Raw genomic sequence first — 27,214 nt, 5'->3', positions numbered from 1 at the left:
ATTTGAGGAAACCCTGAATCAACCTCCTCCACTGCTAACATCAGAAAGCCATGCTTTCCTGCCTAGAGCCATAACAACTTAACACAGGACAGAGATTAGTATACAAATTTAGCAGAGTGCACGTTTACCAAAGGTGTCACTCGTTTATGTACTCAGACTTGAACTGATCACCCGACTGGGGGTCTGGAAGGACCCCCTCCTCAGATCAGGTCAGTCTGCAGCACGGCGCTGCATAAGACTATTTGGATGTTCCAACTGGATCAATTTCTCTTTGTGATAAAGCCCAAAGCTCTAGATCTTTTAAATAGAAGGCAATATTTATTACAAGGTGTTTAAAAACAGAGTGAGGAGTGCTCTGTGGGACCCACCGGGACCAAAGATCGAGATCCCCTGTGGGGAACCCTCTCAGATACACTTGATTCTGGCTTATTCCAGAAACTGCTGGAAAGATGCAAGTTTCCCAGAAGTAAACACTGCATTTTGCAATGTTGCATTTTGCTCAAAATGATCAAGTAGGGTGTTACTTACATTTGCTAATAGTGAGTTTGGGTATCACTAAATCATATTAACAAATTATTAAAACCCATTGCATTTCACAGCCAGGCAATCAATAAATATCTATTTAGCTGGTTGTTAAATCTGCGCATACAGCTTTCCAGCCATCAGCAGGACATTTATTTATATTTAATTACTGAAACAAGACACACATACTTCAACTACACGCTGCAACCCAAGTTGTTTGAAGCCCAGGTCTCTCAATAAAACTTGCTATTCAAAGAAAAGCTTGCCCTCAAATGATGGATGACAATAACTGGATAAGAAAAATTAAGACTAGCCCAGGGTGGAAGTTATTCTCTGGAGAAATCTCAAAGTCCTGGCCAAAACTGCTGAGAGAGCCCTTCCACTCAGCCTTTATCACGCTCCAAATAGAGTAAGCTCTGGGGTCTGTCAAAGGGTGCTTTTTGGAGCCCGTGACGTACAGATATGGCAGAACATACCAATACTCACAGGAAAGTCCAGTGGACACACTCAGACCTCCAGCTGTGGCATGGGAGATGGGCAACAACAGACTAATTTCTGCCCCCTGTTTTCCAGACCCCTGACGTTTATACAGTCACTGTATGAAGAGAAACACTAGCTGTATTCAGGCCACCTTAATGATGCGCTATGACTACTTCTTTCCACAGCTAGGAGGCAGAGGGAAGGCAGTCTGGCTACAGCTCTAAGTGTTTTTTCCTTTTGGGAGTTCTCAGTCAGGGTATACAGACAGACCAACAGGCAAAGGAGACACCAGCTACTTTATGACAGGGCTGAGCTCACAAATTTGGCTAGCTGCCCCATCCAGTTCACTTCTGTGTTTTGTGATCATGACATATCTGAGCTACTCAGTTTACAGTTTGTCTTCAGAAGTTCCTCCAGGCACTATGGAGTTCATATTGGTTCATCAGCGACTGCCTGTTCTTCACCTCTTGATAACCCCCCTGAGATCTGATTGTAAAAGGTTGAGGATACCGTGCACTGCAACCTCCTTGGTGTCCTGGATGAGGGTACTGCCCGCAGCGACCTGCACAGTGACGGTGTTCATCCCCTCCACAGCGAAGGTGTACGAGATGCTGCTCTCCAGGGTGATGAGGGGCTGCAAGAGGTAAACAGAGACGACGATATCAAAATCAGGGTGAGGTTAACTCAGGATCACAAGATGCACCTGACTAATCCACCAGGGCACGATATCCTTCCTCCCTGATACAGAAAAGGTGCTCCAAGGTTGCATGTCCTGCTAAGGCCTAAATGTGGCCCAACACCACCCAATGAGAACTGTCCCATAGGCAAAGGTTTCTCTCACTTCAGTAAATGCTTCCTGAAATATCTTTGTATTGAAGTGCAACTCATTATGCTACGAATACCTCAGTAGAGCACAGTCAGCAATTGCAGAACCAGTGCTGCAGAATGCAGTGTTGTACACAGCCTCAGCACAGTTGCTATATCAGCTGTACAAAACACAGGATCCAGCTAAACCAAAGATGCAGATGCTTCTTCAAACAATCCATAGTGTTCAGATTCAGGGCAAGCCTGTGCCCTTATGAGCACAGATCTATCTATCTATATCAGAGCAACTCTGCTCAGGTCGGAGCGAGGGCACCCAGCGTTGCCCCGTCCATGCTTTGAGCAGCTCCAACCATGCTAACAAGGCTGAAACCATGGCATAATACCTGCTGACAATGCTGGCTGAATGTGGCTGAATGGTTTCCAGAGTAAAGATGACCTGAATTTAGCCAGCTCAGAGCCCTACCAGAGAAGACTACCTTTATCTGCACCTTCTCAAACAAAAATGTCCTTGATAGCCCTACAGCTCTCCTCTTTGCACAGGAAACTCTCACACAGATACACATCTAGATGAGAAAAGTGCACCATGTTTGGGAAAAGAGATTTGTATAGTGAAAATCAAAGGTCTAACCCTCGCAGTGCAATTGATCTGACAGTTGGTCTATAGACAGATCTCTTGGTTTAGATTAAACCATTAAAATGGAAATAGTGATGCTAGCCTCCATTGCAAAAGCACACAGAGGTCTAAGAGCACAGATAAAGCTCTTGTACCATTGCTACTGTCCTTTCACTACACTGCCTGTTTGTTTCCAGAGGAAAACCCCTAAACATCCACCTTCCAGTTCTCACGCTGCATCCCATCAGACTGCCCACCTGCCCCCGTTTCACAACAGTGGCCATATATGCTGTTTTCATAGCCAAATTGAAATTTCCACTGGCATAGGCTCACTCTTCCCTCCCGGCAGAATGCCACCTCCCTTTGGACCCCCTCATCCATGAGCTGAAAAGCACTAGAAAAAAAAATACAAATCTGTTTGTTCACATGGGACTCACACACCGAGTCAACAAGGCTGCCAGCTTCTGCTAGCCCTGGAGGTGTGGCTGATGTATACTTCGATATACACACATCCTGGACAAGCAGAATGGGCCGGTATCAAACTGCAGCGATATTAGCACTCTTCCTGGACATTAGAGGTTGTAATTCTGTGCAAAGGCAGATCAGAAGAACCAATCTGGCCTTTCAAATTACAGTTTTTCCTTTTCGTGTGTGTGTATGCTGGACGTTCCATTATCATGGATGATTTCACCTCCATCATGGAGTTTTAACATTCAGCCAACTCCTTAATTTTAATTCAAGCACCAAGACCTGGAAAGTAACTCTAAATTAAATCAAGTAGTTTCAGGTTCATTTGCTCAAACCTATTAGACAGCTGGACACATTTATTAAACTGGACCTGTGTTAATCCAAGCAACTTGGCCTTTGGGTATACTGCAAAAATCAGCACAGTAGAAATTCAGTACAACGGTTCCAGCAGGGTGGGGAGGGCAGCACAAGTACCTCAGCCAGGTCATTTGACTGTAAGACAACATTCGCCTGTGCAGCAGCACAGGGAGCACCCTAGCGAGACTGCACCGTGACACAAGACACATCTGGTTCTGCCCGGGATGCCGACGGGCTGAACAGGAAATGAAGCTGCAATCCCTCAGAATGGAACAAGAATATATACCAGTCACTATGCACAACTTTACACACCTCATCCTTTAATTCACACACAAATCACTATCCCCGTCTTCCACCTGTACTTAGAGCACCATAGTTTGCTCATGAGTGGGCACAGAGAAGGATCTGACATGTACATTGAACATCCCAGAAGGAATTTTTATGTGATGCAGACTTTCGTCCTGAAAAAAAAGAGGTGGCTGCTGCTGTTATGTCTTTATCATTTATATCGTGTTACATCCTTTGCCATACTTCTGTCAGAGTTGAAATTGAGTTACATTTCATGAAGTAGGTGGAGCTGATGGTTTGCAAAGGACAAAAGGTGCTCTGAGTCTTTGATGTGGCCACAGGTAAGTGGCACCATCTTTACCAATCCACACCTCAACGTATTTCAGCAACATGTACAATCGCCCCAAGGTATCATAGGAATCAGCTACTCCATGTGCAGCTATGTCCAAAGCATCCATCCCAAACACATCCATATCTACCTGTACTCTGTTGCCTATGGGTCTGAAATTTAAGCTAGAAGATAAAACAGATAACAGATCACATTTACAACCTAGATGCAAGCACCGTGAGAGCTGTATGGAAATCTTCAGCAAACACCACTGCTTTGCTCTACCTTTTCTAGATTACTTTCTATTTCCAAAAATCTTTTTTAAGGCCTTATTCACAACCAACTTCTATATTAAGGACAAAAAAAAGGGCAGGAAAACTCTGACACCCGGGTACACTGGAGGGCTTAAGCAGAGGATCAAGTTACCAGTACCTAAATTGTCTCAGATGTACTCTAATGGCTGTCCATGTGTGAGCGCTGAGCCAAAAATATCTGAACTGTAATGTGATTTTGCATCCCTCTCTTTCAGTGCAGAATAAACTATGTGGAATTAGCTGGTACTTGTCATGGACTGGATGTGCGTATGTGGGTGGTTGCCACAGCTCAGCTAGGGCACAGCAACTTGCCAAGTTAAAGTAAGTAGGTTTTGTTCCTGAGCTCTTCCGGTGCCTCAGTTATGCTTCCACAAAAATAGGTAAGTTCTTACAGTAAGCTTCCTAACTTGACGTAAAATCCCAGTAGACACAGCATTTACTTTTTTTTTTTTTCTTTTTCTCCTGCTGCTGTTGGTAGCTAGGGTAAGAGGTTAAAACGCGAGCAGCTTTGTCAAAGAGAAAATAAAATACTTGCATGCCTGCTATTTTTTATCTCGAGTCCATATTTCATGTAAAACCCCTGGTTTTTTTCTACTGTGATCTCACCTCAGTGCATACCCTCAACTGACACTCAACAATGTAGACAATGGTGTGACTTAAACTGCTTTTGTAAATAACAGCAGACACTACATTGCAAAATTATCAGCTGTACATTTCACAACTGTAATAACGGAGGATAGTGCCTGTGTCAGCCGTCTCACTCCTAAAGCCTACAATAAAAACTATAGCTAATAAGAAATCCTGCTCTCTCCATTTGAAAGCATGACCGCAACTTGTAGTTTGATTCACTTTATTGATAAAAAAGCTCTTTATAATAAATTTATGCCAAGCATTTGAAAATTCACTACAAAGAAGTCTCATCTCCCTTGATTACCCAAGGGAGTAATCTCATCTCTCTCAGATTACCCAAGATTGTTGACAATAGTCATGGATGGACACAAACAATTCATTGAGGGTCCAGCTTGAAATTCTAGATGCAACTGGTTATTTGCACACCAACAGTTTTAAAGTATTGTGTTGGAATCGAGCATTATTTACTGCATACTGGTACATAATGCAAACCCCCATAGTTATTTGAACACCAGCAGTTTTTAAACATTGTGTTAAAAGCCAGTATTATCTCATATATAGCAGTACACAATTCAGTTAAGTTGCAAGTGCACGCTAGTAATAACAGTGGTCTTCAAAGCTCAGTACGGCTGATAACAACCAGATGTAAAAAAGTAATGACTCTGGAGAACAACACGAGACAGGAGAAAATAAACTCACAAAGGCTGAAGTTCAGATAATGACAACCCTTTTTAGATAAGGAAAAAAACTAAAACACAAAACAAGCAAAGGCAAGAAGTTTTTATTAGGGCTGAGAGAGTTCCCTGTCTGGTGCAACAAGCTTAGGAAGTAAAAATGAACCAAAGGACAGCCGTACCTTGGTGCTGTTACCAAACCACCAGAAGTAGGTAAGTGTGCCTGCCTGGCTGGGCCAAACTACTGCAGTAATGTTGACGTCTTTGTTTCTGATGGCAACAAAGGGGACACTCAGATGGACGTGCTCCACTGGACCTGTGGGAAGAGACAGTTCATTATTAGAGGCTTTGAGGTAAATCCTCCCTGCGCAGTTGTGAACAGCAAGGATCTTTCCTTTAAATAAATCAAATGTCTTATGTCAGCAGTGAGACTCTATTATAGCAATACAAGAGAATTTCAGCAGTCAATAAGCAACAGAAAAAGATACCAGATTAATAAACATAAAATCATACATTTCTGTTCATCACTCTTAATTCTGAGGGAGCCAGAAATGCACGTTTTCCACAGTGCTAATTTCAGACAGGGTCAGCACCGTGCTTAGAAGAATTTTTTAAATGCAGTTTGAGGGAGAGTAATGAACTGGCTTTGCACTGGATAGGGCAAGCTGCTATTGAGAGCTTGAGGGATAGGACACAAGAGAGAAAGAAGGTGTTTTCTTGAAAATATATCCACTGAGCTACTACGATTTGTGGGAAAATCATTTTAGCCAAGATGACTTAAATCTGATTATATTTGAGGCATTTATGCCTTGATTAATACACTCTGAGTGTTTTTTAGAAGGTCTCCAAAAGACAGACTCATGATTTTGGAAATCCCTGGTAACTTTTTGACTTTGGCCTGACCTTGAGAAGTCTTTGGGGAATCAGTTACCACTAGCGAAAAGACAGGAACTACTTGAAAGATGTGTGCATTGGCATATCAAAGCACTTAACTGTCAGAAGAACGTGTTTCTGAAAGACTTAATAAAAAACACAGTATCAATGTAAAGTTTTGTCTAATAAATGCAAATGTTCAGAATGAGTCCAGTGCATGAAGTCCAGAATTAAGAAGCCAGTTCCTCTCCAGAAAAAACATGTAAAAAATACTGAGGGTTTGTTTGTTAGTTTGTTTAAAGCTTTTACTATCTCCATTGCTTAATTTTTTGTTTTTACTGGTACCGTATTTCAGCTGGTAACTGCTGCACATCAGTGCTACTGAGTCTTTCTGGATGGTAACTTTTAAAACTCAGCAAACTGATAGACTATCACTGTGAGAAGGAAAAGGATGAAATAAGAAAGAAGTGAGATTTCTTTTTTATAAGACGTTAATTCTAGGAAGCAGGAAATTTGATGATTTTAACTGAGACGATCTTCTTGTGTTACCTCTCAGCTCTTCAAGCATGAAATGGGGACATTAATCACTTCTCCACCTACTTGGATTACAAGGATTTTGGAGAGCAAGAGCTGTTCTTTTACCATTGGAACATACAGCCCCGAGTACAGTGGGACACTGTTCTTGCTTTTGTCTCCCTAAAACTTGTTCTTTTTTCCCACCGCTCTTTCCCAAGGGGTTTCTACCAGCAAGTCACTCCTGAACTCTGCCCGTAGCAACTACTCTGGGTTTCCAAGAATAGTAGGTTCCCCCTATTTTGTGACAGCGCACTACTATCTGCAGTTCCTTTAAATGAAGAGATGAGCAGCTTGACAGCAAATTCCAGACAGGTGAAAAGTCGACTGACCCCTGATAAAGCTGCAGGGTAGAAAACTGCTGTTGCTTGAGGCCAAGGAGCTTTTTTCTCCCTTTTTTTCCCCACACAGGATTCCAGCACCAGACAGATCATATAATAAGGGTGATTTATTTAGCAGGCGTTTTTGTTTGTACGTTTGAGCTCCAAGGGCAAACCTCCTATATTGACTAGTACATCCAAATATATTAAAAGTTTGCTACTGAGGTATCATTTTATTTCAGTGTCAGCATGAATGTAAATGCTTACAAAATATTTCCCTAGAGATAATAAGCTGGCCACCTAAGAATGCTATAAAAGTCAAAGGAGAGATCTGAGAGGCTGAGGAAGAAGAGGGTAGAGTAGCACAACCAGGACAAGCAACTGCCCCTCATTGCATTTTGCTCCAAAATCCTCAACATGAAAATGCAGTTCCTATGAGAAAAATCGGATAATCCATACAAAGCTGGTTATTACCACGTAACCATCACTTTTGTCAGCTAATGGCCCAAGGTGAAGGAAAAAACAGTTAATGCTCTAATAACAGGTTGTTAAATGCAGCCATGATTGACTTTGAGGGAATTATGAGCATAATAAAACCTTCAAGGAACATTTATTCCTTCACACAGGGAGCTTGAAATTAAAAAGAAGAAAAAAAGTTCTTGAGTGTTGGAAATTTCTGACTTGCTTCCTTCCAGCAGAAACGCTGAACTAAAAGACAGGCAGGCTAGAAGACGTTCTGAGAGGCTAAGGGGGAAGACAGACGTGGCTGTGAACACCATTAGGGGCAAAACCGATGAGGTACATCTGAACACAGACAAAGCTCGCTACCCAGTAGATCTAGCCGTCTGAGAGCAGGACAAAGAATTGGGATCTTCCTGGTCTCATCCTGTGTTCCACACCCTCTGCTCTCTCCTGTGGCTTTGAGAAAGCCAGCTGGGGGCTTTATATTTGAGTTTGCTCATGTGCCAAGTGGAGAGAAATTGCACTGATCTACCAAACAGGAGGGATAAGTCAGGGATGTATGTCAAACATGAAATATGAAAAGTAGCACATTAACCCCCGGTACATTCACGTCCCAGGAATTATGCTGAGCATAATGCTTTTCTTTTCTTTAATAAGCACCATAAACTTCTAAATCCTGAATAACTGACTAAAAATTCAGTAGATTAATCGAAACCTCTTGGTATTAGAAGCACATTGAAAACACATATGTGGATTTTATTTCATATGCTGTTTGGTCTCTGACCCTTTCAGAAAGCCCATGAAACATATTCAAACTTTTCTCTGTATCTGTGGAGGACTGCAAATATACTTGTGTTAAAAGAAACTTCCCTTCCTCTTCATTCAATAAAGTTTACTTAACAAGATAGAAAAGTGTCTAAAAGTCCGAGCCTTTGGAAGAGCGTGAGCTGCTTACGATGGTAGGTTTGCGTGTATTCTTAGGCCCCACTGAAGTTGCAGGGATTTTCAGTGAGGTCAGGTTTTCACCCAAGGAATCTACCAGCTGGAAGTACTTACAGACAACATGCAGGAAGAGGACAGCAGTGTCAGAGCCCAGGCTGTTCTCTGCATATGCTGTCACCTGAAAGATTCCAGCACTCTTATACACGTGGCGGATGCCATCCTCAACAGGGCTGAAATTAGCATAGGATACTGCAATGCCGTCTCCAAAATCAAGCTGAATGTTTGTCCTTTGGAGATCACCCTGCAACAGAGAAGGTTGGATTAGGAAACTGGGCTGATAAGAGTGCTTTATATTACCCTCCATCTCACTCCTCAGTTCCATTTCATTAGCACGGACACAAACTTGTAAATTTACTAGAAAAGCCTATCTTTGTTCTGTTAGTCCCCAAAGTGGCCAGATTCAAATCAACACCAGGTAATTATATACAAGCAATGCTTAGAGGAGCTGAACATTTACACCTGTAAAGAGATGTTATTCCCCTCTCTTAGGTTTAGAGATTTTGGGAGGGCAGAGTGCCAAACATGCATATATCAAGGGGACCATATTTGAACCATTTAATGCAATGTATGGCTGGGGATCATGCGTCACTGAAGTGGCCAGTGTCACTTTGCACAGCCTTTCATTGAATGGGTGGGTCCAACAAGTACCTCCGTCAGAGGCGGTGAGATGGGAGGCACTGCACTGATGGTAGGCTAGATGCTACCTGGAGAGCAATTCCCACGTGCATGTGGGAGCATCGGGAATACCCTGGAGACAGGACAATGGTTGAAGGGGCTCTCCAATACGTTCCAAAGAAACAGAACCTAGTCACTGAGATGCTGTAAATCTAGTCTAAGCTAGTTTTCCAGGCTTCCTGTATAGTCAATGAAAGGGAGAGAAAAAAAGACAGCAAGAAACCAACACATCCCATCCTAAGATAACTGAGACAGGTGACATGAATCATCTGCAAATATCCATCCCTGTACCCTGATGACAGAGAGCCTAGATGACTAGTTTCAGGTAGACATGTAACTTCAGGATGGCTGAATTTATACAGGTTGACTCCCACACCGAGGACTGACAGTTTTTGTCAGTCAACACAGAGGTAGGGCCTGGATACACAGGAGAACGAAGTAGATGATGAGAAAATCCCTTCTAGGATTACTGTCAATGACAGCTATTAAATGAAGGAGGGAACAACAGACAAGCGATTCCAACATTGCAGGTATTGTCTAGAGGCAGTAGCTGCACTGTTTTAATTTAAATCACGCTTTAAACCACTGCAGTTGAACTGTAGAAGCGTCTGTTACTTCAGTTTCTTGGAGCCTTACTTTATACTTGTCCCCAGCTGATTAAAATAACACAAAACAAGGCTAATTCAAACAGAGCTAAAGCCCACTGCAGTGGTTTCACTAAACTGAAATAAAACTATACCTCAAATTAAATCTCTGTAACTTTCTGCATATATATAAAATGTGTTGGCTTGAGTCATCTCCTTTCATGAAAGGTCTCCGCTGTATTCACTATGGGTGAAGAAAACACCACTACCTTTTTGGAGATGCTCCTAGTCCAAAACTGAAACCAATCCCCAGACATATTGAAGAATAAAAGAAAAAAATAGTCAAAATATCCTTGCTTCTAAATGTAACCCTTTTTTGTTTGTTTAAATAGAAAATTCAGAAATATTTCCTGGCCATCTCATAAACCCCATTATAGCTGTAAATGCACAGGGTCAGGATCAAAGCTAATGTGCAATTCCAGAACTGAGTGATCTAAGGGACGGAAACAACCATGTAGCTCGCAGCCGGTTCTGATGTACCTCCAATCCCTTCACAGCCAGCTCAAATCCTGCAGGGTCCTACATCCACTGGGCACACTGAAAAAGACCACTGAACTCACGGATTTCACCAAAGCCTCTGGGCCAGGTATTGCACAAAACAAACCATGACTTCCTAGCAAAACTGTGCAGATCAGACAAAGGGCTAAGATTGCTTGGGACAACCACACCTGTGACAGTCCCCAAAAGTTTTAGAACTGACAGCACCAGCTTTCCTCTGAGCAGTAGTTTTCAAGTTTACCTGTGTGCAGCAAAGCACATGCCTTGCAGCCTAAATTCTATGAACCTCAAATCCGTAGGTGATTTTTCATACGGTCCAAACACGTTCATACATAGCACGGATCATGACTTCTTATCATCCCAGGACAGTCAGGATAAAGGTAGAATATTGGGTGGATCATGGAAAAAGAGGCCCTTAAATCAGGAATAAGTGGTTCACGGGGTGTTCTAACCCAAATGATCAGCAACTGAGACCAAAGGTGCACAACAAAGGCTCCTGCAGAGACAGAAATACCCAGGAAAAGCAAGGGGTCCCAGTTCTTGCCTCCCACTGACTCCAAACTCACGGGAGCTGCTGTCTTACTGGCAGTTTCCATGAGCCTGTTGAAGTGGCAATCACGGTACTGACACAGACAGGATGCGGCGTTGCTGTGTTCTGCTACTGGTCCCAGTCCTGAAAGTGCACCTGCTCTTGTCCTTTGGATGGAAACCTAGGAGCTAGGAGCACAGACAAGAAGCCAGACTCCACTGAAGCAGGACCCCTATGTAGATAATCAGGATCGCAGCATGCCCCACAGACTTTATCTTCCTCATAGGCTATGCCTGCATTAAAAATCAGTGTGTAGGAAGGGTATTTTTCAGATGTGAATTTGCCTTGAGTGTATACTTGGAGTCTTCGGGTACACACCCATATAATCAGGGTTATTACATGTAGTTCTTGAAATACGGATATTTGGTTATATATGTTAGATCTCTCTCCTTCCTTGCTCCATCATGCCCTTTCCACAAGAGCCAGGGGAATCTTCTCTATTGACTTGATCAGGGCACAGTTTTCACCTCTGTCCTACTAGGACATTAAAAATAAAACAAAAACAAAACATAGAGGACTAGAGTGGTAGTGATACTAAAACCTATCTATAATATTGAGTAGCCAATAACATCCTTTTGACAGAGAGTTTTTTAAGTCAGTCTGAGAAATTCTCTAGCAGGGCAAAATTACACTCTTGGGATATTCAGTTATTTGATAGAAAGGCTCCCACAGCTTGTTAAACCTTTCAAATCCACTTCTCAAGGGAGTGTACTAAGACCGCAAGTTCATCTCATATGGAAGACACTGAATAGAGGATAAAAATTTGATCTGGGCTGGATTCATCACTGGTGACCTCGGGCTGAAATCTCTTGCAGCCATCGCGGCAGCTCCTCTCTCACACCTTACAATTCTTTTCTATTTTGTCCTTTCTTCTCCAATATGATTCAATCTGAAATGAGAAGGTTTGAAGTGGGGAAGCAGGATCAGATTTTTTATGACTAAACAGTAGCAGACGATCTTTCAACCCAATTACGAGAGTTGGGTCTTCAATGCAAAGCCTGCCCATCACACACCAATCATGTTTCCTTTCTCCTTTTCATAACTCTGTATCCAGTATATAAAATACTAAAACAAGTGTGCTAGCCCCACACATGATGTCAGATATTCTGGAGTTTATGAATATAAATTAAGATAGAAATGAAGTGGAGGCATTTCAAATGGAAAAAATTCATTGATCTCCATATATATTCAAAAGGTGCATTCCATTGCTTTAAGCCCCGTAAACTACCAACAGGGAATGCGCTAAGGGCTGTCACAAAGATTGGAGCTCTGCACACTGAAATCGATGAGCAGGCAAAGGGTAGCAGAATGCGTGGAGAGCAGTATTGCCATGGAACAGCCCTTCAAAGTCATCTCCCCACGATGACTAGCCTGGGAAAGTTTTCCTGCCTGGAAGCCACAGCAGCAAAGTGAAAAAAACTGTAGAGACAGAACAGTGGTTGAAATTTTGGTCTTCTGGAGTTAAGAGCCAAATTCCCACTGATTTCAGGAGCGCTATATTTCATCCAACATATGCTTGGGGCGGGGGAGGGTGTGTGGAATGTATGTACACGATGTATTTTGGTTCTTCTAATAAAGCTCTCAAATTTTTTGCATAAAAATATGACATGGATGTGGCTATTTCTTTCTATAGATACAGTTTAGCAATCTTCTAACAGATGTGCGGGCCTCCAATACTTGCTCAGGCTCGTTCTTTGAATAGTCACAGCTTGCCTTCTCAGGTCACTTGCAATTACAACCCTGTTACAAAGCCTTGCCATCGCCTTGCAATTACTCAAAAAAAGAATCCGTGAGATGGCATAAACAGAAGTCAAGGGAACAGAACAGTTCAGTAACTGGAGCTGCCACATAAACAACTGTTTAGGCCTGAGGGGAGTTTAAGTACCCTTCAGAGGGGAGCTGAGGATGCACGGAAAAGATCAGGTGCAAAACCAGATTCATATATCTACTCAAGAACACAGCTCCATACAACAGCAATTTGGCGGTCTATTATTTCTTTGTGGTCAAACTCAAGCTTGGATTTTAGAAAAAGGTAAAAAAAAATTCTCTTATCTCCTCGTCTTCCCTTGCATGTCTACACAGTCCAAATCACAGTCCAGCCCCATATTTCTGAAAACACAGCAAAACCATTCAGTCATTCTGCATTTCTTTGTCCATTATCATTGCCACACACTATTCTGAATTACTGAACAATTACTGAACAATACTATTCTGAACAATACTACTAAAGCTAAATCTATGAATTCTGAGAAATTTAGTTTTCAATTAACTACGATAAAGTCCTCATTTACCATTGGACGGCATAAAGGTAAAGGTCAGTCACGTCAATATATTGAGAGTGTGTACTAGAAGGTAGAAAGGAACTGATGGCTAATGACAAAGTTGCTGATCAGGGTTAGTCTGAAACTGTAGGAAGATTGAATGGAGACCACACAGATGAATCCATAGGAGAACTCGTCAGACTGCTGTTTGGCTCAGAAAGTGAGTGTAGAAATAGGTGCAAAACAACCCACCAGGAAACAGACTGACCAAAGAAGGCAAAGGGAGGCAGGAATAAATCTGTATGACAGCAAGGTATGTAATAATTAAGACTTCTACAGAAATTATTACTTCCAACTAATAAGGAATGCTTTGATTACAATTCATTTGTCTCAGGTTCACATTGAAAGATGGGAATGCTTGTGCCCAAAATCTCAGTGTTCTTTATTTTTTTCCTCCTAAAATGTCTATTCTTTTAAGAAGCAAACTCAACACACAACTCTCTGCGGAATAAGCTGTTCACCCACAAAGACATGTTCTTGAAAATCCTTTTCCCTTAGAAAAAAAATTTGTTTCAATGAAATGTTTTTCTAACCATCCTTATTTTTCAACAAAGGACATAGACTGTACGCCCTCACGTATTTATTCAGCTGCCTCTTCAATCTCTAAAGCCTTGTAAAGACTCCACTCTCCAGCTACCTTGACTGCTGCCTTATTCCCCATCTGTTTATCATTCTTTGTATGCAGCAGTTCCGCTTGAGTTCCTTAATAAATTACTACTAGATTCCTAATTTTTAGATTATGTCTGTTCCTTTCTAAACTCCCACTCACAGTGTCTATACAAATCGTCTTACCATGTCAAGTCTGCAGAATATAAAAGAATCACCCAGGTAGACAAGAAATCCCCTTTGTATAAAAGCAGAGCACACATGAACCTCTGAGGAAGTATGTAAAAAGGCCCTGTCAGAATAGCGTGGTCCCAATGAAACATTTAGGTACTGCATAACAATTTAAATTAATAGAAGTGTGTGTGTGTTTAAAAAGAATACTAGTAAGGCATCACGAGAAAAAACTTCTCCATGGCAGTATGCTCAGATTTAAAACAGCTTCTTGTATTCTTGAAGGTCTTAGTTGCCAATGGAGGCTACTCTGGGGACTGGGAGGGGAAGGGCCACAAGCCTTGCCCTGTTTCTAATATGCTTTCCCTAGAGATCTAATGTTGCTTGTTGTCAGAGGCAGGATACTTCGGAGACAGGCATCTAGCCTGTTCTGGTGTCATTATTCTTACGCTTGTGACCATGACATGTCTGGCTCCCGGCTGTCTCCAAGTACTATCCCAAAATGAAGTACACAGGACAGAGTAAATGACAAAATGTACTTGTGGTTCTCCAACACCGCCTCATTCCCTTGCTGCCCCTCCTGCGACACCCAGAGATGCTAGAGGTGAGGTTGTGAGTTGACTGTTCAGTTTAACCAGAAAACAGAAGTAACACAATCCATTGCGGGAAAATCACTGTTGGATCTCCAATGACACCTTCCACGGGCAGCCAAAAGCTAGCAGGAGAATGCAGCAGCTGCAAACACAGCAGGGCTTTTTGTGGTGCAGTCACACATATCTCTAAACACCAAATCAAATGACAGACCAGAAGAGAAATAAGATCATTTGAAAACCCATCCTGTCCGCCTGAATATATAGCAAGTGCCTTCCTTAGCTATCCAGCGCTCCACTGAGCCACAAGCCTTGGTGACACAGGCTGCACCACACGTGTTTGCCAAACAGAGGGCTACCTGGCTCAGATCACCAGAAGTGCCTTTTGATGCTTCATGCACCATCACGGCCTGGTATCATGCTACTGTTGGCTACACAGGGAATCACAACACATTATAAATAAAACAGATATGGGCTGGGGAGCTCAGAGGTGGTTTGAAGAGGCTCAGTTCCAACTGTAAAAAAATAACGTCCCTTACCGCTTCCCATGAGTCTGAAAATGCTCCCCATTGTTCTTAACCTTTCCCAGCAAAGCTTCAGCTAAAGCTTTTCATCCCAGAAACAAAATTATTTAGCACAGAGACACCATGTCTGCCTCACAAACTCCACAAACTGCAGTTCACGGGAGTCAGCAAGAAGATGGTGGGGAAATGCTTTCTTCAGCATTGGCTTCATCATCACTGGTAGACGAGATAACCATCCATATACTCCTTCGGCTTGACCCAATATGATTGGTTTGTATGTTTCATGTATAGCCCTCTTTCATGAATTCTCCTAAATCTCAGGACTGTTCATCATTTCATGACCCCACCTGATGGCTACTTTCCTCTCAGCAGCCTGACAGGTGAAGGAAAAGAGTGCCAGTCCTGCCTCGCAGTGAAAGGTTTCCTGAGCCCACTAACAAACCTCTTCCATAAGGATGATGAAGGTGGCGTTGTGTCCCTGCTCCGTGACCAATTTTCCGTCAGTAGTGAGGATGTGCAGTCCTCGGGGTGCTTTTCCAGGGCATTTCTCCATCTTGGCCATGTACCTCTCTCTCAAGCCATCTGTGCAGTTGTTAGACACAATCCTTCGGTACCTGGGGAACAGTAACAATAGGAAATTGGGCTCAGGCGGTGGGCAGAAAAGTTTCTTTGTTTTATTTTTGTTTTGTTTCTCCATATTAATGCATGTGTTTTTTCAAAGGCCAACTGCCTGCACGATTCCCTCGCTGAAAGGAAGAATCAAAGAAACCTAACGCTTTATTAAATTGGAGAAAGCCAAACAAACCACAACGCAACCTTCTCCAGAGATTCTCAGCAGCATCAGTGAGAACAGACACACATTGTGGAGGTGAATTATTCTGCACTGCTAAAAGGCAGAGAACTCCCCCAACTCCCCATGCCTGCAGGGTTGCACCCTGCATCCTGGCTTTTTAATTATGCTTTTTATTACATTTTGTCTGCCTCTACTCTGCTAGAAGGTGCTTGGAATGGTCTGCCAAGAGCTTTGTCCAATCCCATTTTAAAATGATTCAAGGATCGGGTTCTTCTCTTGGCTCTTCCTGGAAGAGGTTAGCTAACTAGCATGACACTTGGCTATTCCTAGTGTTGTTGTGGGGGATTAACCCTTTCTAGTAATTTCACAGTAAAAATACAGGATTGGTTAAGAAGCCACAGACCCCAACTATTTTCTTACTGCTCTCTGTCAAGAGGGCTACAAGCCGTCATACTGGCCTGTAATTACATCCCATATTTATAGCAAACTTTCAGCTGAAAGGGGGTCTCTGAAGTTAAGTGACTCCAGACTCCCAGCAGCCTCACTTTATTCAGCCACCCACGTCAACCAGCCACGAACAACCCTGTCATAACCCATGGCTCAGAAGCAGCCCTGCAAAGTCTTCAGGGCCTGCACTGCCCGAGAAGGAACATCGCAACTTTGCACCAGCCAGTGCAATCAGAGTTTCAGGGTATCCCCTGCATGACAGAATAGCATTTCCAAAGCGATACTACTATAATAAACCAACACTTGCCATCTGTTCTGGGTAAAACCAAGAGAAACCAGCACATGTAGCTTGTCTGAAATCTCAAGGCATTGTATATACAAAGTGAAAACGGCAGACGGGGAAAAAAAGAGGCTAAAAGATTGCAGCTGTAAGATAGGAAGAGGCTCAATGAAAAACGATGTGAAATACCTTGAACCTGTCCTTTTAAATGTTCAGCTGTCTCTCAGATAGACCTTCTTGATTCGCATTTTAATTTTGCAGCCAAGGGGAGCTCCAAGTCTAGGCTCCAGGGATCATACATCACTTGATAGCAATACAATATCTACATGTCACTTATGTTAATGTGCTTCTCCCTGCCTCTGAGGAATGAGGCAATGTTCCATACAGATGCTGCTGCAAACATTACCTCACGAATAAGACTGGAAAAGAGCCAGGCGGGATGCAGAGAAAAAAAGAACGATTCAGGTTCTCTTGTCTACTGCCAAGGTCAACAAAACCAGAGATACTGCAAGGTTCACTTACCCAGTGCTGTTCAAGTAGTTCTGACCAATGCTGCAATCCTTGGACAGGGAGGACGGGCTGAACCAGAAGGCTGGGACACACTGGTTGTTGCTGTGCCTCTCATACCCATAGTCACTACGGAGAAAAGTAATGAGTGCATCTCTGTACCTGCTCACCAGATTTAGCTCAGAGGTTTAGGTGACAGTTTTGATCCCCAAAGCATGTGTGTGTTGGCGGCTCTCTGCTGGACGGCACAACATCATGGGTTAGGCTCATCCAGAGACAAAGTGCTTGATTAGTTTGAGAGGCAGGAACGTAGTTCACAGAAGGTATGTGATACCTGACAACACCAGAACTACCAACCTTGCAGAGCACCGTGGGACTCGTGTTTCATTTGGTAACAAAACATGGGCAGAGATTCAGAAAGAAAATTGTAATGTTAATTTCTTTTCCTATTAATCTCTAATAATTTCACTTGTTGGGTTTGCTTGCTTTTTGCAGTCTTTGCTTTCAGAACAAACCAGACTAATTCCAAGATCTAACGCCATTTTTTCTCAATGAAGCAGTTAACAATACATAACACTAGGAACACTTCCTGAACAACTAGCCAAGGTATGTAAATTTACGTATTTTAATGGCCTCCCTGCTCCGTGAATGAGCTATGACCGGCTGGAAAGAAAACCATAGCTGATGTTTTTCCAACACTAAACTAAAACAACACAGCCAGCTTGGTAGTCTAAGGATTACATGACATTGTATCACATGGGGAAGGGAATCCAGGGTATTGATGCTTCCTTGGACCACCAAAGACTAGATGTGCACACAACCACATCCAAGACTCCTTTTTAACAGCTGCCTTTGCAAGCCAATACAATGATAAAGCAACAGGATTAATCCAAAGCCTTCCATAAGTTTTAATGGGCTCTGAATCAGGTCTCTATGCATAGCCTCTATTGGCCAGCTGGCTTCAAGAGGTAAATAAAAAGAGATTCTGGATTTTTGCCTGAAGCAGGTTAACAAATGCCAACAAACTAAATCTCTGTGGAAACACAGACACCACAGAAGTCACTGTCTCAAAAGCCCTCTGTGCCCTTTAGGACATTGAGTTTTATCCTTCCCCTATTCAGAGTCTGAATTACCAACAGAAAGTCTCTAGGAAGAGCTTTGGTGAGACAAAATTGTGCTATGTCCCCAGTGACCCAGGCTGCTACCGTTCCTTTTTTGGAGGGCAAAAATTCTGCAAGCTACTTTAAAAGGTTTGGAGATTCCCTAATGCTCTTTCTCTCAACATTCAATTTAATCATTCTCAGTGGGTCCGACCTGCACAGTCAAAAATGCCTGGCAGTGACTTGGTAATTAAAAATATGCAGGAGGAGCTGTACTTTGCCCTAAAGAAGAAAAGAGCTGCATAAATATTTAATAAAATTAAAGACAACATTGCTGTATGCCCTCAAGGTTCTGTGCTTGTTCATTAACTTCTGGTAAATGTATATTAAAACCTCGCATGCTGCCCACCTTCCTTCTCATAAGCCCCAGGGTTTGCATAAGTTAAGGAAATAATCAAGTCCAGCTGCTGTGCTGTCTTTCTCAGGAAAGCTATCTTGACAGAGCAAATAAAGAAGCAGGAGGGAGGAAAAGAAAGATCAGTGAGCATCTTAATAACACTTCTGAGTTCCTTCTGCCATTCTCTCTGTCAGAAAAAGGCCAGGGCTTGCTTTTGGAAATGACTGCAAGGGTTGGAAGGAGTCACCTCTGATCTTGGCTTATGAGGATTTGTTGAACTGGGGCCCTGAATCATGATTTATGCCCCGAAAATTCAGATCAGCCTTATATCTAACAGCAGGAAACAGACAGCACTGCAACATGAGGCAGAAAGGGGCAAGGGCGCTGTGACCAAATGGAGGGCGCGCAGCCCTCACAGCTTGTGCTGCAGAGCTCCTGCAGCACGAGTCCTGCCTGCACAGCTCTCGAAGGCAGGCGTCATCACACCTAGTAGCATGGGATGCTCTCTGACCAGAACCAGCCTCCAAACCTACTTACTGGGGAAACAGAGGGCCCGTCTGTTGGGAACTGCTGGTCAGTGTGCTCTCACAACCCCAGGTGCTCACCCTCCTGCTTTCCCTGACTGTCCACAGGACCTGCTCAGTTCACACACAAGAGACGGGACAATCAGTGCTGCCAAGAACAATTGGCAATTGTGAACCCAGCCAGAAATGGCTGAGTAAACATCTTTCCTTTTCAAAAGCACCAAGGGAAGGAGTAGGAGCTGCCCTTCCAACTGTAGATACCTACACCGGGGATGTATCTCCGTGAGCTGCTGCCTAGAGCCTTCTTCCAGTCAGCAGAGAGAAAAGGCACTTCTCAGCACTTCCCCTTCACATATTGACATCCAAAAGAAGGCAGATGAATCATATTCTAGAATAACCTGTATCTTGCCACTGACTAAATAATTGTCTCATCCTTTAGAAGTCACAAGTCAGAGCAGATGAGTCCACCTTCCTCTTTGAAAATCACTTTTAAGATGATCAAGCTTGGCACCCCATTTCCAGCACTGCTCCTGTTTTCTTCAAACTGATTGCCCCATCCATCTTCCAGTCAGCCCTTCAGACTAGCATCAAAACTCACCCTGAAATTGAAGCTTGTTCTTCTGATTCTCCACCACCAGCTACAATAATTTTGCAATTGGAAGCCAGTTAACAATTCTGTTGGTAGCGCAGAGTCTGAAACAAAAGCCAGCTTGCTGTGCTCTAACTGCATTTCCTCTGCAGGACTGACAAGGTTAACAGCAATATTCTCTCATGTTAGTGAGAAAGTTAAGCGAAAATGATATTGAACACATGCAAGGAACATGTCGATTGATTGAAAAGGTGCATTCTGATGCAGACCCTTTTCAAGGCAGAACAGCACTTAAGGCCAATTTAGCTACCACAATTTTCCACTCACAGGTTAGAAAAGACAAGCTTCACTGGGAAAATAGAAAGCTGGTGAGGCACAAAGTCACAAAAAAAAAAAAAAAGGAAAAAAGAAAAAAGAGCAAATACATAAGCATCTCTGGAGATTGGTGCTTGGTTCAGCTCACAGGCATATACCAATGCCAAGGACAGATACTGCAGGGCAAGATAGTTCGTTCATCCTGCAAGTTCCCATGACAAGAACAAAGGGGAAATATCTCCTGAGTCAAGCTAAGGAGTCTCAGATGTAATTTTGGCATGAGGAACAAATTAAACATTCATCCAGATAAGATGAAAATCTCTGCTCTATATCCCTGAACCTCTCTCTTGGAGTCAAACTGCTCCAATATTCAACAAAACACTTTAGTCTATATTTTTTATTCATTGTTGCTTTGCTGCTTTTCAGTGTGTCCATGTTCTAAAAAGAACCGTGAGTCTCAGCTGGCCTAAGTCCAAACAAGTCTTCAGATCTCATGCCTCACAACTCTTCAGGAATGATCTGAAGTTAAGAGAAGTTTTCAGGAATCGCACCAATACCAAAACAGACACAGATCATGATTACCTACTATAAAAATGAAAATATTTTCTCAGCTGACCTGCTTTCAGGGTATTTTGAACTACATTTAAATGACATTCTGATCACAGCTATTGACAGTCTTAAATCTTTGAAATATTGCCTATCACAGGTTCCTTGTAGGAGTTCCTTGTGCAGAGATCCTGACTGTTATGCATTCTTCCATCCCCGATCCCTGATTGTTGAGCAATATCAAACAGTGGTTCACTTTTTCTCTGTTTTATTTTTAAACTACTTTCAAAGTGACCTTGAAGCAGTTTGGAAATTATAGCTCCATTAAGTTAGAAACACCAATATTTATGCAAAACAATTAGCTACATCTGACAAGGGTGGACTGTACAGTCACGTCACAGAAGCCCTTTCAGAAATTTCTCAATAAAACATTGCTAAAAAAGCAACAAATGGTTCACAGGAATTCAAAGGAATAGTGATAAAAACATGCAAGTTTTGCTAGCTTGCTTCCTAGGTGTTCAATGACCTTGGAAGTGAGGACAGAGAAATTCCTTCTTTCTCCTGTAAGGGCCATGCTTTGGACCAGAGAAGAGTCCTGGCTGTCACTCTACTAGAACAATGGACAAAAAAATGGCAATCAATTCTTTCAATTTTCTGCTTTTGAATTCCAGGCTTGGATTTATCATGGAGATCTCTCTCCCACAGATGAAGGGGACGCCCCCCTCACACAATAGGTATGGGGATCCCATCTAAGCCTTATCGGTACGATCGCAGCCACAAAGCCGCATGAGACCCAGTTTCTCTGCCAGGTTTTCTGCCCGGGCAGTAGCTTGGCCACCGCCAATGCTACAAAACCAGTCCCTGCAAAAGTCCCCAGAGTCACATACTCACCACTCAAAGTCCCCTTGACCGCAGACACATGGTTCAGACACCACACTTTGGGAATAGTCCCGACCTAGGGAGCACTGGGCTCCAGGCTTGCGTTTTTTATAGATCTTCCTCTCTCCCATGACACAAGGCTCCCCCTTCAGCAGCCAAGGAACAACAGGAGAAAGAAAAACAGAGAGCTGTAGCAGCAGCTGGGCCCTCAATGGAGCATTTTGTCAAAAGATACAAAAGGCAATGAAAGCATGCAATTACCACTGCAAGAGTTGGGAGCGAAGAGTCTAGCTCCCTTTTGTGGCTTTGCAAATTCAAAAGCCGCCTTGGGAGGACCCATGAGCTCAGTGTGTTCAGCATTGAGTTGGGATGCTCACAACAATGTGCCCAAAATGCCTGGGTGCCCAAGGCAGGCACCTAGTTATGCCATATTTCAGAAGGCATCCACCAATGTATCTAGTCCTATGAATTATCCTGAAAAGACAATGTGAATGCACTCCAGCGTTTCTCCCATATGTCAGATGAAATCTAGTACAGGAAGAAGTGCCCAAGCCTGAAACCCAGGGCAGGGATAAAATCTAGGTGTGGAACCCAGGAGTGCTGTCTCTCCTCCTCTTTCCTTGATAGATGTAGCTTTGTTATAGACTTTAAATATTTTTGATGTGTTATACTGGGATTTTTAAACACAAAGGTTTCCAAGATCACCACTGGGAGCAGCTAATCTAAAAGAAACATTTGACATTTAGGTGAATTGCTATAAACAGAAGTTTCTCTGATGCAGAAATAATTTGTCTGCATAGAAGTAAGAAAAAAGACAACATCCAGTTGAAATACTTTTCTTTCCCATTAATAGTCATTCCCAAGATGGCTGCCTGGTTACACACGTCTTCTCTTTTCTTTCATTTAAATTACTTTAATCTATTCCATTCTATAACTTCAGTTATCCGATACATCCTTGCCAAATTAATGCTCATTTCTAATTCATGGATTTCATTTAGGAATGTCACAGTGCCAATGGTTCTGGCTCTAGTTACGTTGCCCTGCAGGGAGTGGGACATCATACTGGTGGCCACTAACCCATAAGTAATCTTTAGAGGGTATTGAGCTCTCAGTTCTAGTAGCTTCAGGATGTAAATATATCCAGCATGAAAATAAGCCAGAGTTTATGAAAAGCAAAGCATGTATCCTTGAATTGAATGAAATAATTTGGTCTTCTCTCGTGTCTTTTATTCAAGGGCTCCCCAGAGCTTTACAGATACCTGCAGGACCTGCAGGATGAGCATGAATAAATGTTTTTATTTTCATTTTTGAGTAGGGAAAATAGAGGCAAAGTGAAAGAAAATTATTTTCATGAGTTGCTGACAGAGTTACAGAGAGTTCAATGTCTCCTACAATTCAATCACAAGGTGAGGTTTTACATTGCCCTGAGCACTGAGGGCAAAAAGATCCAGCTGGTGCAATGGAGTATTTTCATACAAAGAGAAGTTAACAATCTCCCTAACTTGCCCAGAGAAGACTGGCCCCATGTTTATTCATGTATATGCTTCAGGGAAGTAAAGCATCCACAGGTTAGAACTGTGGTTTGATAGATGCAGAAAATCCATATGCTCTGCTGAAAAGAACAAATACATTCCTATTCGGCAACACAGAGCATGGGAAAAGGAACCCCTATCCATTCCTTCCCTCCACGGTGGGAATACCTGATTGTGCAGATGCCAGGTTTGGTAGTCATCTTTGTTACACCTTCGACTGAAGAGAGACTTGTAGTCCACTTTGACCAGCTGCCATTCAGAACGGAGACTGAAGTGCCCAAAAACTCTGAGCATGGGAGAGAAAACAAGAAAGACCCAGAGTCAGGCAGAGGTATGCCTCCATTAAGCAAACAATCTCTCATGAATCTCAGCTGTATAAACCAATACACAGTTTTGGAGCTTAATGCCAGAAAATGTTACTCAGTCATGAATAACATTTTTCTGTTCCCTAACATCCTAGGATTGTTTAGCCTTTTCCTGACCCCTTGTACAGCCTGTGTTGGAAGGTCTTCTGTGCCTCTAGTACTTAGCACAATGGGCCCTGAGTCTGTATCAGACAGCTAGGCATCACTCAAGAACAACAAACCACCAGTCTAGAAAGTAATGTGTCTAACGTCAAGGGAGCTATTCAGATGAATGTATGGGTTTGGTTGTCTCAAAATCAAGCCCTTCTTAGCTGACTTAGTTTCTTTACTGATGAACTTTTGTGTTGCACAAACTTACTACTTAATGAATTGGAAAAAAAACCACTTGAAGTAACATATTTGGGATATGGACTGTGGGCAAGTGACTTGCAAAGATGGCAGCATCCCTCCTACCTGGTGAATGCTGACTGCAGCTAGTAGGAGTGGAATTATAAACCATCACCAATGTAAGGTTATCAGTAGAGTTTTTTTTCTTAACTCTTTTGAATAGGTCACTCATCATCACCAGTCACTGATCACACTTCATGGTTCATCTAGCTAAGTAATAAGTTGATTTTCAGGATGAAAATGACACATTTTCCCGCACAACTCCAGGGCAACACAAGGCTCATACTAAGTAAGGCAGTCTACAAGAACAGTTGGAGCTGAAGGGTCAGCATTCAAAAAACATCTAAAGGACTCAGCACGTAATTTAAAACTGAGGCACAGATCCGTTACAAAGGGGATGATGAAAGAGATCATATAAAATTGAATAGCACCAGAGGCTTCTTCACAAGCTTGGACCAGAACGTTGGCAGCAGAGCTGATTGTTGAACACAGCTCTCTCTAAATGCCGTTCCAACTATACGGCCCTCCTTCACATGCAGGGAAAGCTATGTGCTTGCTTAAGTGTCTGGAAGGGAAGGACCAAAGCAACAACCAGCACTGACAATATACATCACCAAAGTACCATCATCACCTAAGGGAGTCTACATGTTGGTAGCTCACACCTTCACCAAAGAAAGCAAAATCATAGCAAAAACATGGTTTACTTAATGAATAACACCCGATACCCAGACAAAAGACTCCATCCATCCAGAAACACAGCATGACTGCTGCAGAGTGCTCAGTTTTTCATCAAGTAACAACTTCCTATTCCCTTGGCCAGCTGTAGCTTTTGCAGCAAGGAGCAGCTTTTCAATCAATTGCCACTGGATTTCCAGAGGTGCGTAACAGGAGGAGATTAGGGCAGGTGGCCAGACGTGAAAAGCCATGAACAAAACTACAGCTTCTCATTGGCAGGGAGAATATCTCAGCACACATAAACAACAAAAACCCAACAACAATCAAGTTGATTTGTCATTATAACACACCAACTTCTTGGCCATCTCGAATATATAAAAGAACCTAAAACCTCATCTAAAATACAAGTTCCATGTTTTAAAAACTCTGTATGTACTGAAACCCAGATCTTTTCTGACACTTATGAAATGTCATTGTACCACCCTTATTGTGAGATGTAGAGGGCAGAGAAAGAATGTCGGTTTTTTTCATTACACAAAACCTTTCACTAACCTACATTTTTACCCAAGCCACGTATGAGATTAAAGTTTTTGTTGTTTTAATTATTCCAGACTGAAAAAGAAAGAGGGAGAGAGGCAAGTTTCCCTATGAAAGTGAAACAAAAGAAAAAACTTCTATTGAGTTTCCAAGTGCTAACTGCAATCCAGATCCCGCTCTGACCCCAGTGTGCTGCCATTCTTTACTCTAGTTCATCTTAATTTACACCATAATCACACAGGGTTGTGGGCTTCACTTTCCCCTCGCTGCCCAGACTACTACTCCTGTAGACTGTAGCTTGCACAGTCCTCTGCATTGTGCTGTTTTTTGTGAAACAGAGACCACCCAGGAATCAGTCATGTTTTCCCATTTAGACCTGTCTCAACCAATGGGTATCAGGGATAGAAAGGGGTAGGGGAGACCCGAGAGCCTGGAGTTGTGGGTTTGCTGTGGACACCCTTCTATACCCAAGTTCTGCCTCACAGAGGCAAGGTCCAAGAAGCTGACAAGAAGGAGAGAGGATACAATACAAGAAGAACCTGTGACAAAGGTGTACACAGGTTAGAAATTAGTAGGTGGAGAAGGACTTTGTGTGGTGGAATGGATTTATTAGGTAGATTGTTGTTGGCTCTTCAGAACATTTCTTAGTGCAGTCCTAATTGTGGGATATTAGCAATAGGAAACACCGCCATATTCAGGCAAAGCTACAGAAGAAACTGCAATTCACATTCCTCAACACAGAAGGCACATTCTGAACCAAGATCAACGCATGGAAACCATAGCATTATAGGGTGACAGGGCACTTGTTGGGAGGAGAAGGGAGGAATGGGAAATAGCACAGCGCGGGGTTGAAGGCGGCCTCGAAAACCATACTGAAGTAGGAATTCTAACTCCAGCTCCCCTCCCCACTTTCCTTTGACACTGGGTAAATCACACCAGCTTTTATGCCATGACTGCTTTTAGCACATACTCTTACAGAATGTACGGCTGGTACTATTGCAGAGCTGGGCAGCTCTCCCATGAATCTTGTTTGTCCTGGATGTGATGCATGACTGAAATGTCATTCCTCCAAAGGAGTAACTCTGGCAGAAATCATTTAGTCCAGCAGATTTAAACCGGTTCAGGATTTGACCTGGGTGTTTATTACACAGAAAACATAGCAAGAGGAGGGGAGAACATAATCAAACACAAACACTTGCCTGAACCCAGAAGGTAAGAGAGCTGGAGAAATCCAACACTCTGGCAGCCAATGCATCTCAAGGAAAATACTGTTCCTCAAACTGACCCTTAGCTAACTGTCCAGCAAGACAGCAAAAGGCTTCTTCGTGTTTTACAAAAATTGCCACAACCACTTGCTTTTTAAATCTATTAAAATAAGCTAAAAAATCCCTCTGCCATTGAAATTCTTCCCTGACAATGATAATTAATAGAAAAAACAAAGTTTTCTAAGTGGAATGCAATATATTAGCATTCCAAAAGCACAGAGCATTAGCTACTCTTTAATTAAATGATTTCAAAGAAGATCTTTGTGTATAATTGCTATAATTTAGATGGAAACAATACTACACTAAATGTAATTAGAGGAATGTGAACAGAGGGATGTTTTCCTCTGTACTCCAGAGATGGTTCTGGGTCACCTGATTCCTAAAGTAGTAACTTTTCCCCCCCATGCTAATAAAAAGCTTCTTAAGCCTGATCAAACATTGTGGTGCAGCCTTCAGAGATAAGAGCTTCTCATACGCAGAGAAGCTAGAAAGCAACCGCACCCTGTGAGCACTGCTCACCAATAATAAACGTAATCCGGACACCTACAGCACTTTTTTGATTGACCAGCCAACATGATGAAGGTTATGTTACATTTCAAGATTACTCTGTTGTGCATTTGAAACTTCTATGAGAGTAAGCAAATATAAGGAATGGAAAAAAGTGCTATGTTATCTGCGGCTCTCCACTGGACTCTCCAACAGCTTTCCTTGGGAAGTGGTGAAAACCCT

General features: G+C 42.6%; 1 protein-coding gene across 1 annotated transcript in view; it reads right to left on the bottom strand.

Moving 5' to 3' along the window:
- Positions 1–27,214, bottom strand: part of SORCS3 (sortilin related VPS10 domain containing receptor 3) — a 303,634-nt gene that overhangs the window by 12,622 nt on the left and 263,798 nt on the right. The window contains exons 15-21 of the mRNA XM_074591880.1: positions 23,425–23,542; positions 21,737–21,870; positions 17,390–17,503; positions 15,790–15,961; positions 8,784–8,970; positions 5,682–5,815; positions 1,513–1,636 (exon numbers count right to left, since the gene is read on the bottom strand). Coding sequence (XP_074447981.1) covers positions 1,513–1,636; positions 5,682–5,815; positions 8,784–8,970; positions 15,790–15,961; positions 17,390–17,503; positions 21,737–21,870; positions 23,425–23,542 — 983 coding nt within the window. The remainder of the gene's footprint in view (positions 1–1,512; positions 1,637–5,681; positions 5,816–8,783; positions 8,971–15,789; positions 15,962–17,389; positions 17,504–21,736; positions 21,871–23,424; positions 23,543–27,214) is intronic.

Source organism: Larus michahellis, chromosome 6 (genome assembly GCF_964199755.1).
Source record: "Larus michahellis chromosome 6, bLarMic1.1, whole genome shotgun sequence".
Classification (NCBI taxonomy): Eukaryota; Metazoa; Chordata; class Aves; order Charadriiformes; family Laridae; genus Larus; species Larus michahellis.
The sequence above is the reverse complement of the archived record's forward strand: the minus strand, read 5'-3'. Positions and strand labels throughout refer to the sequence as shown.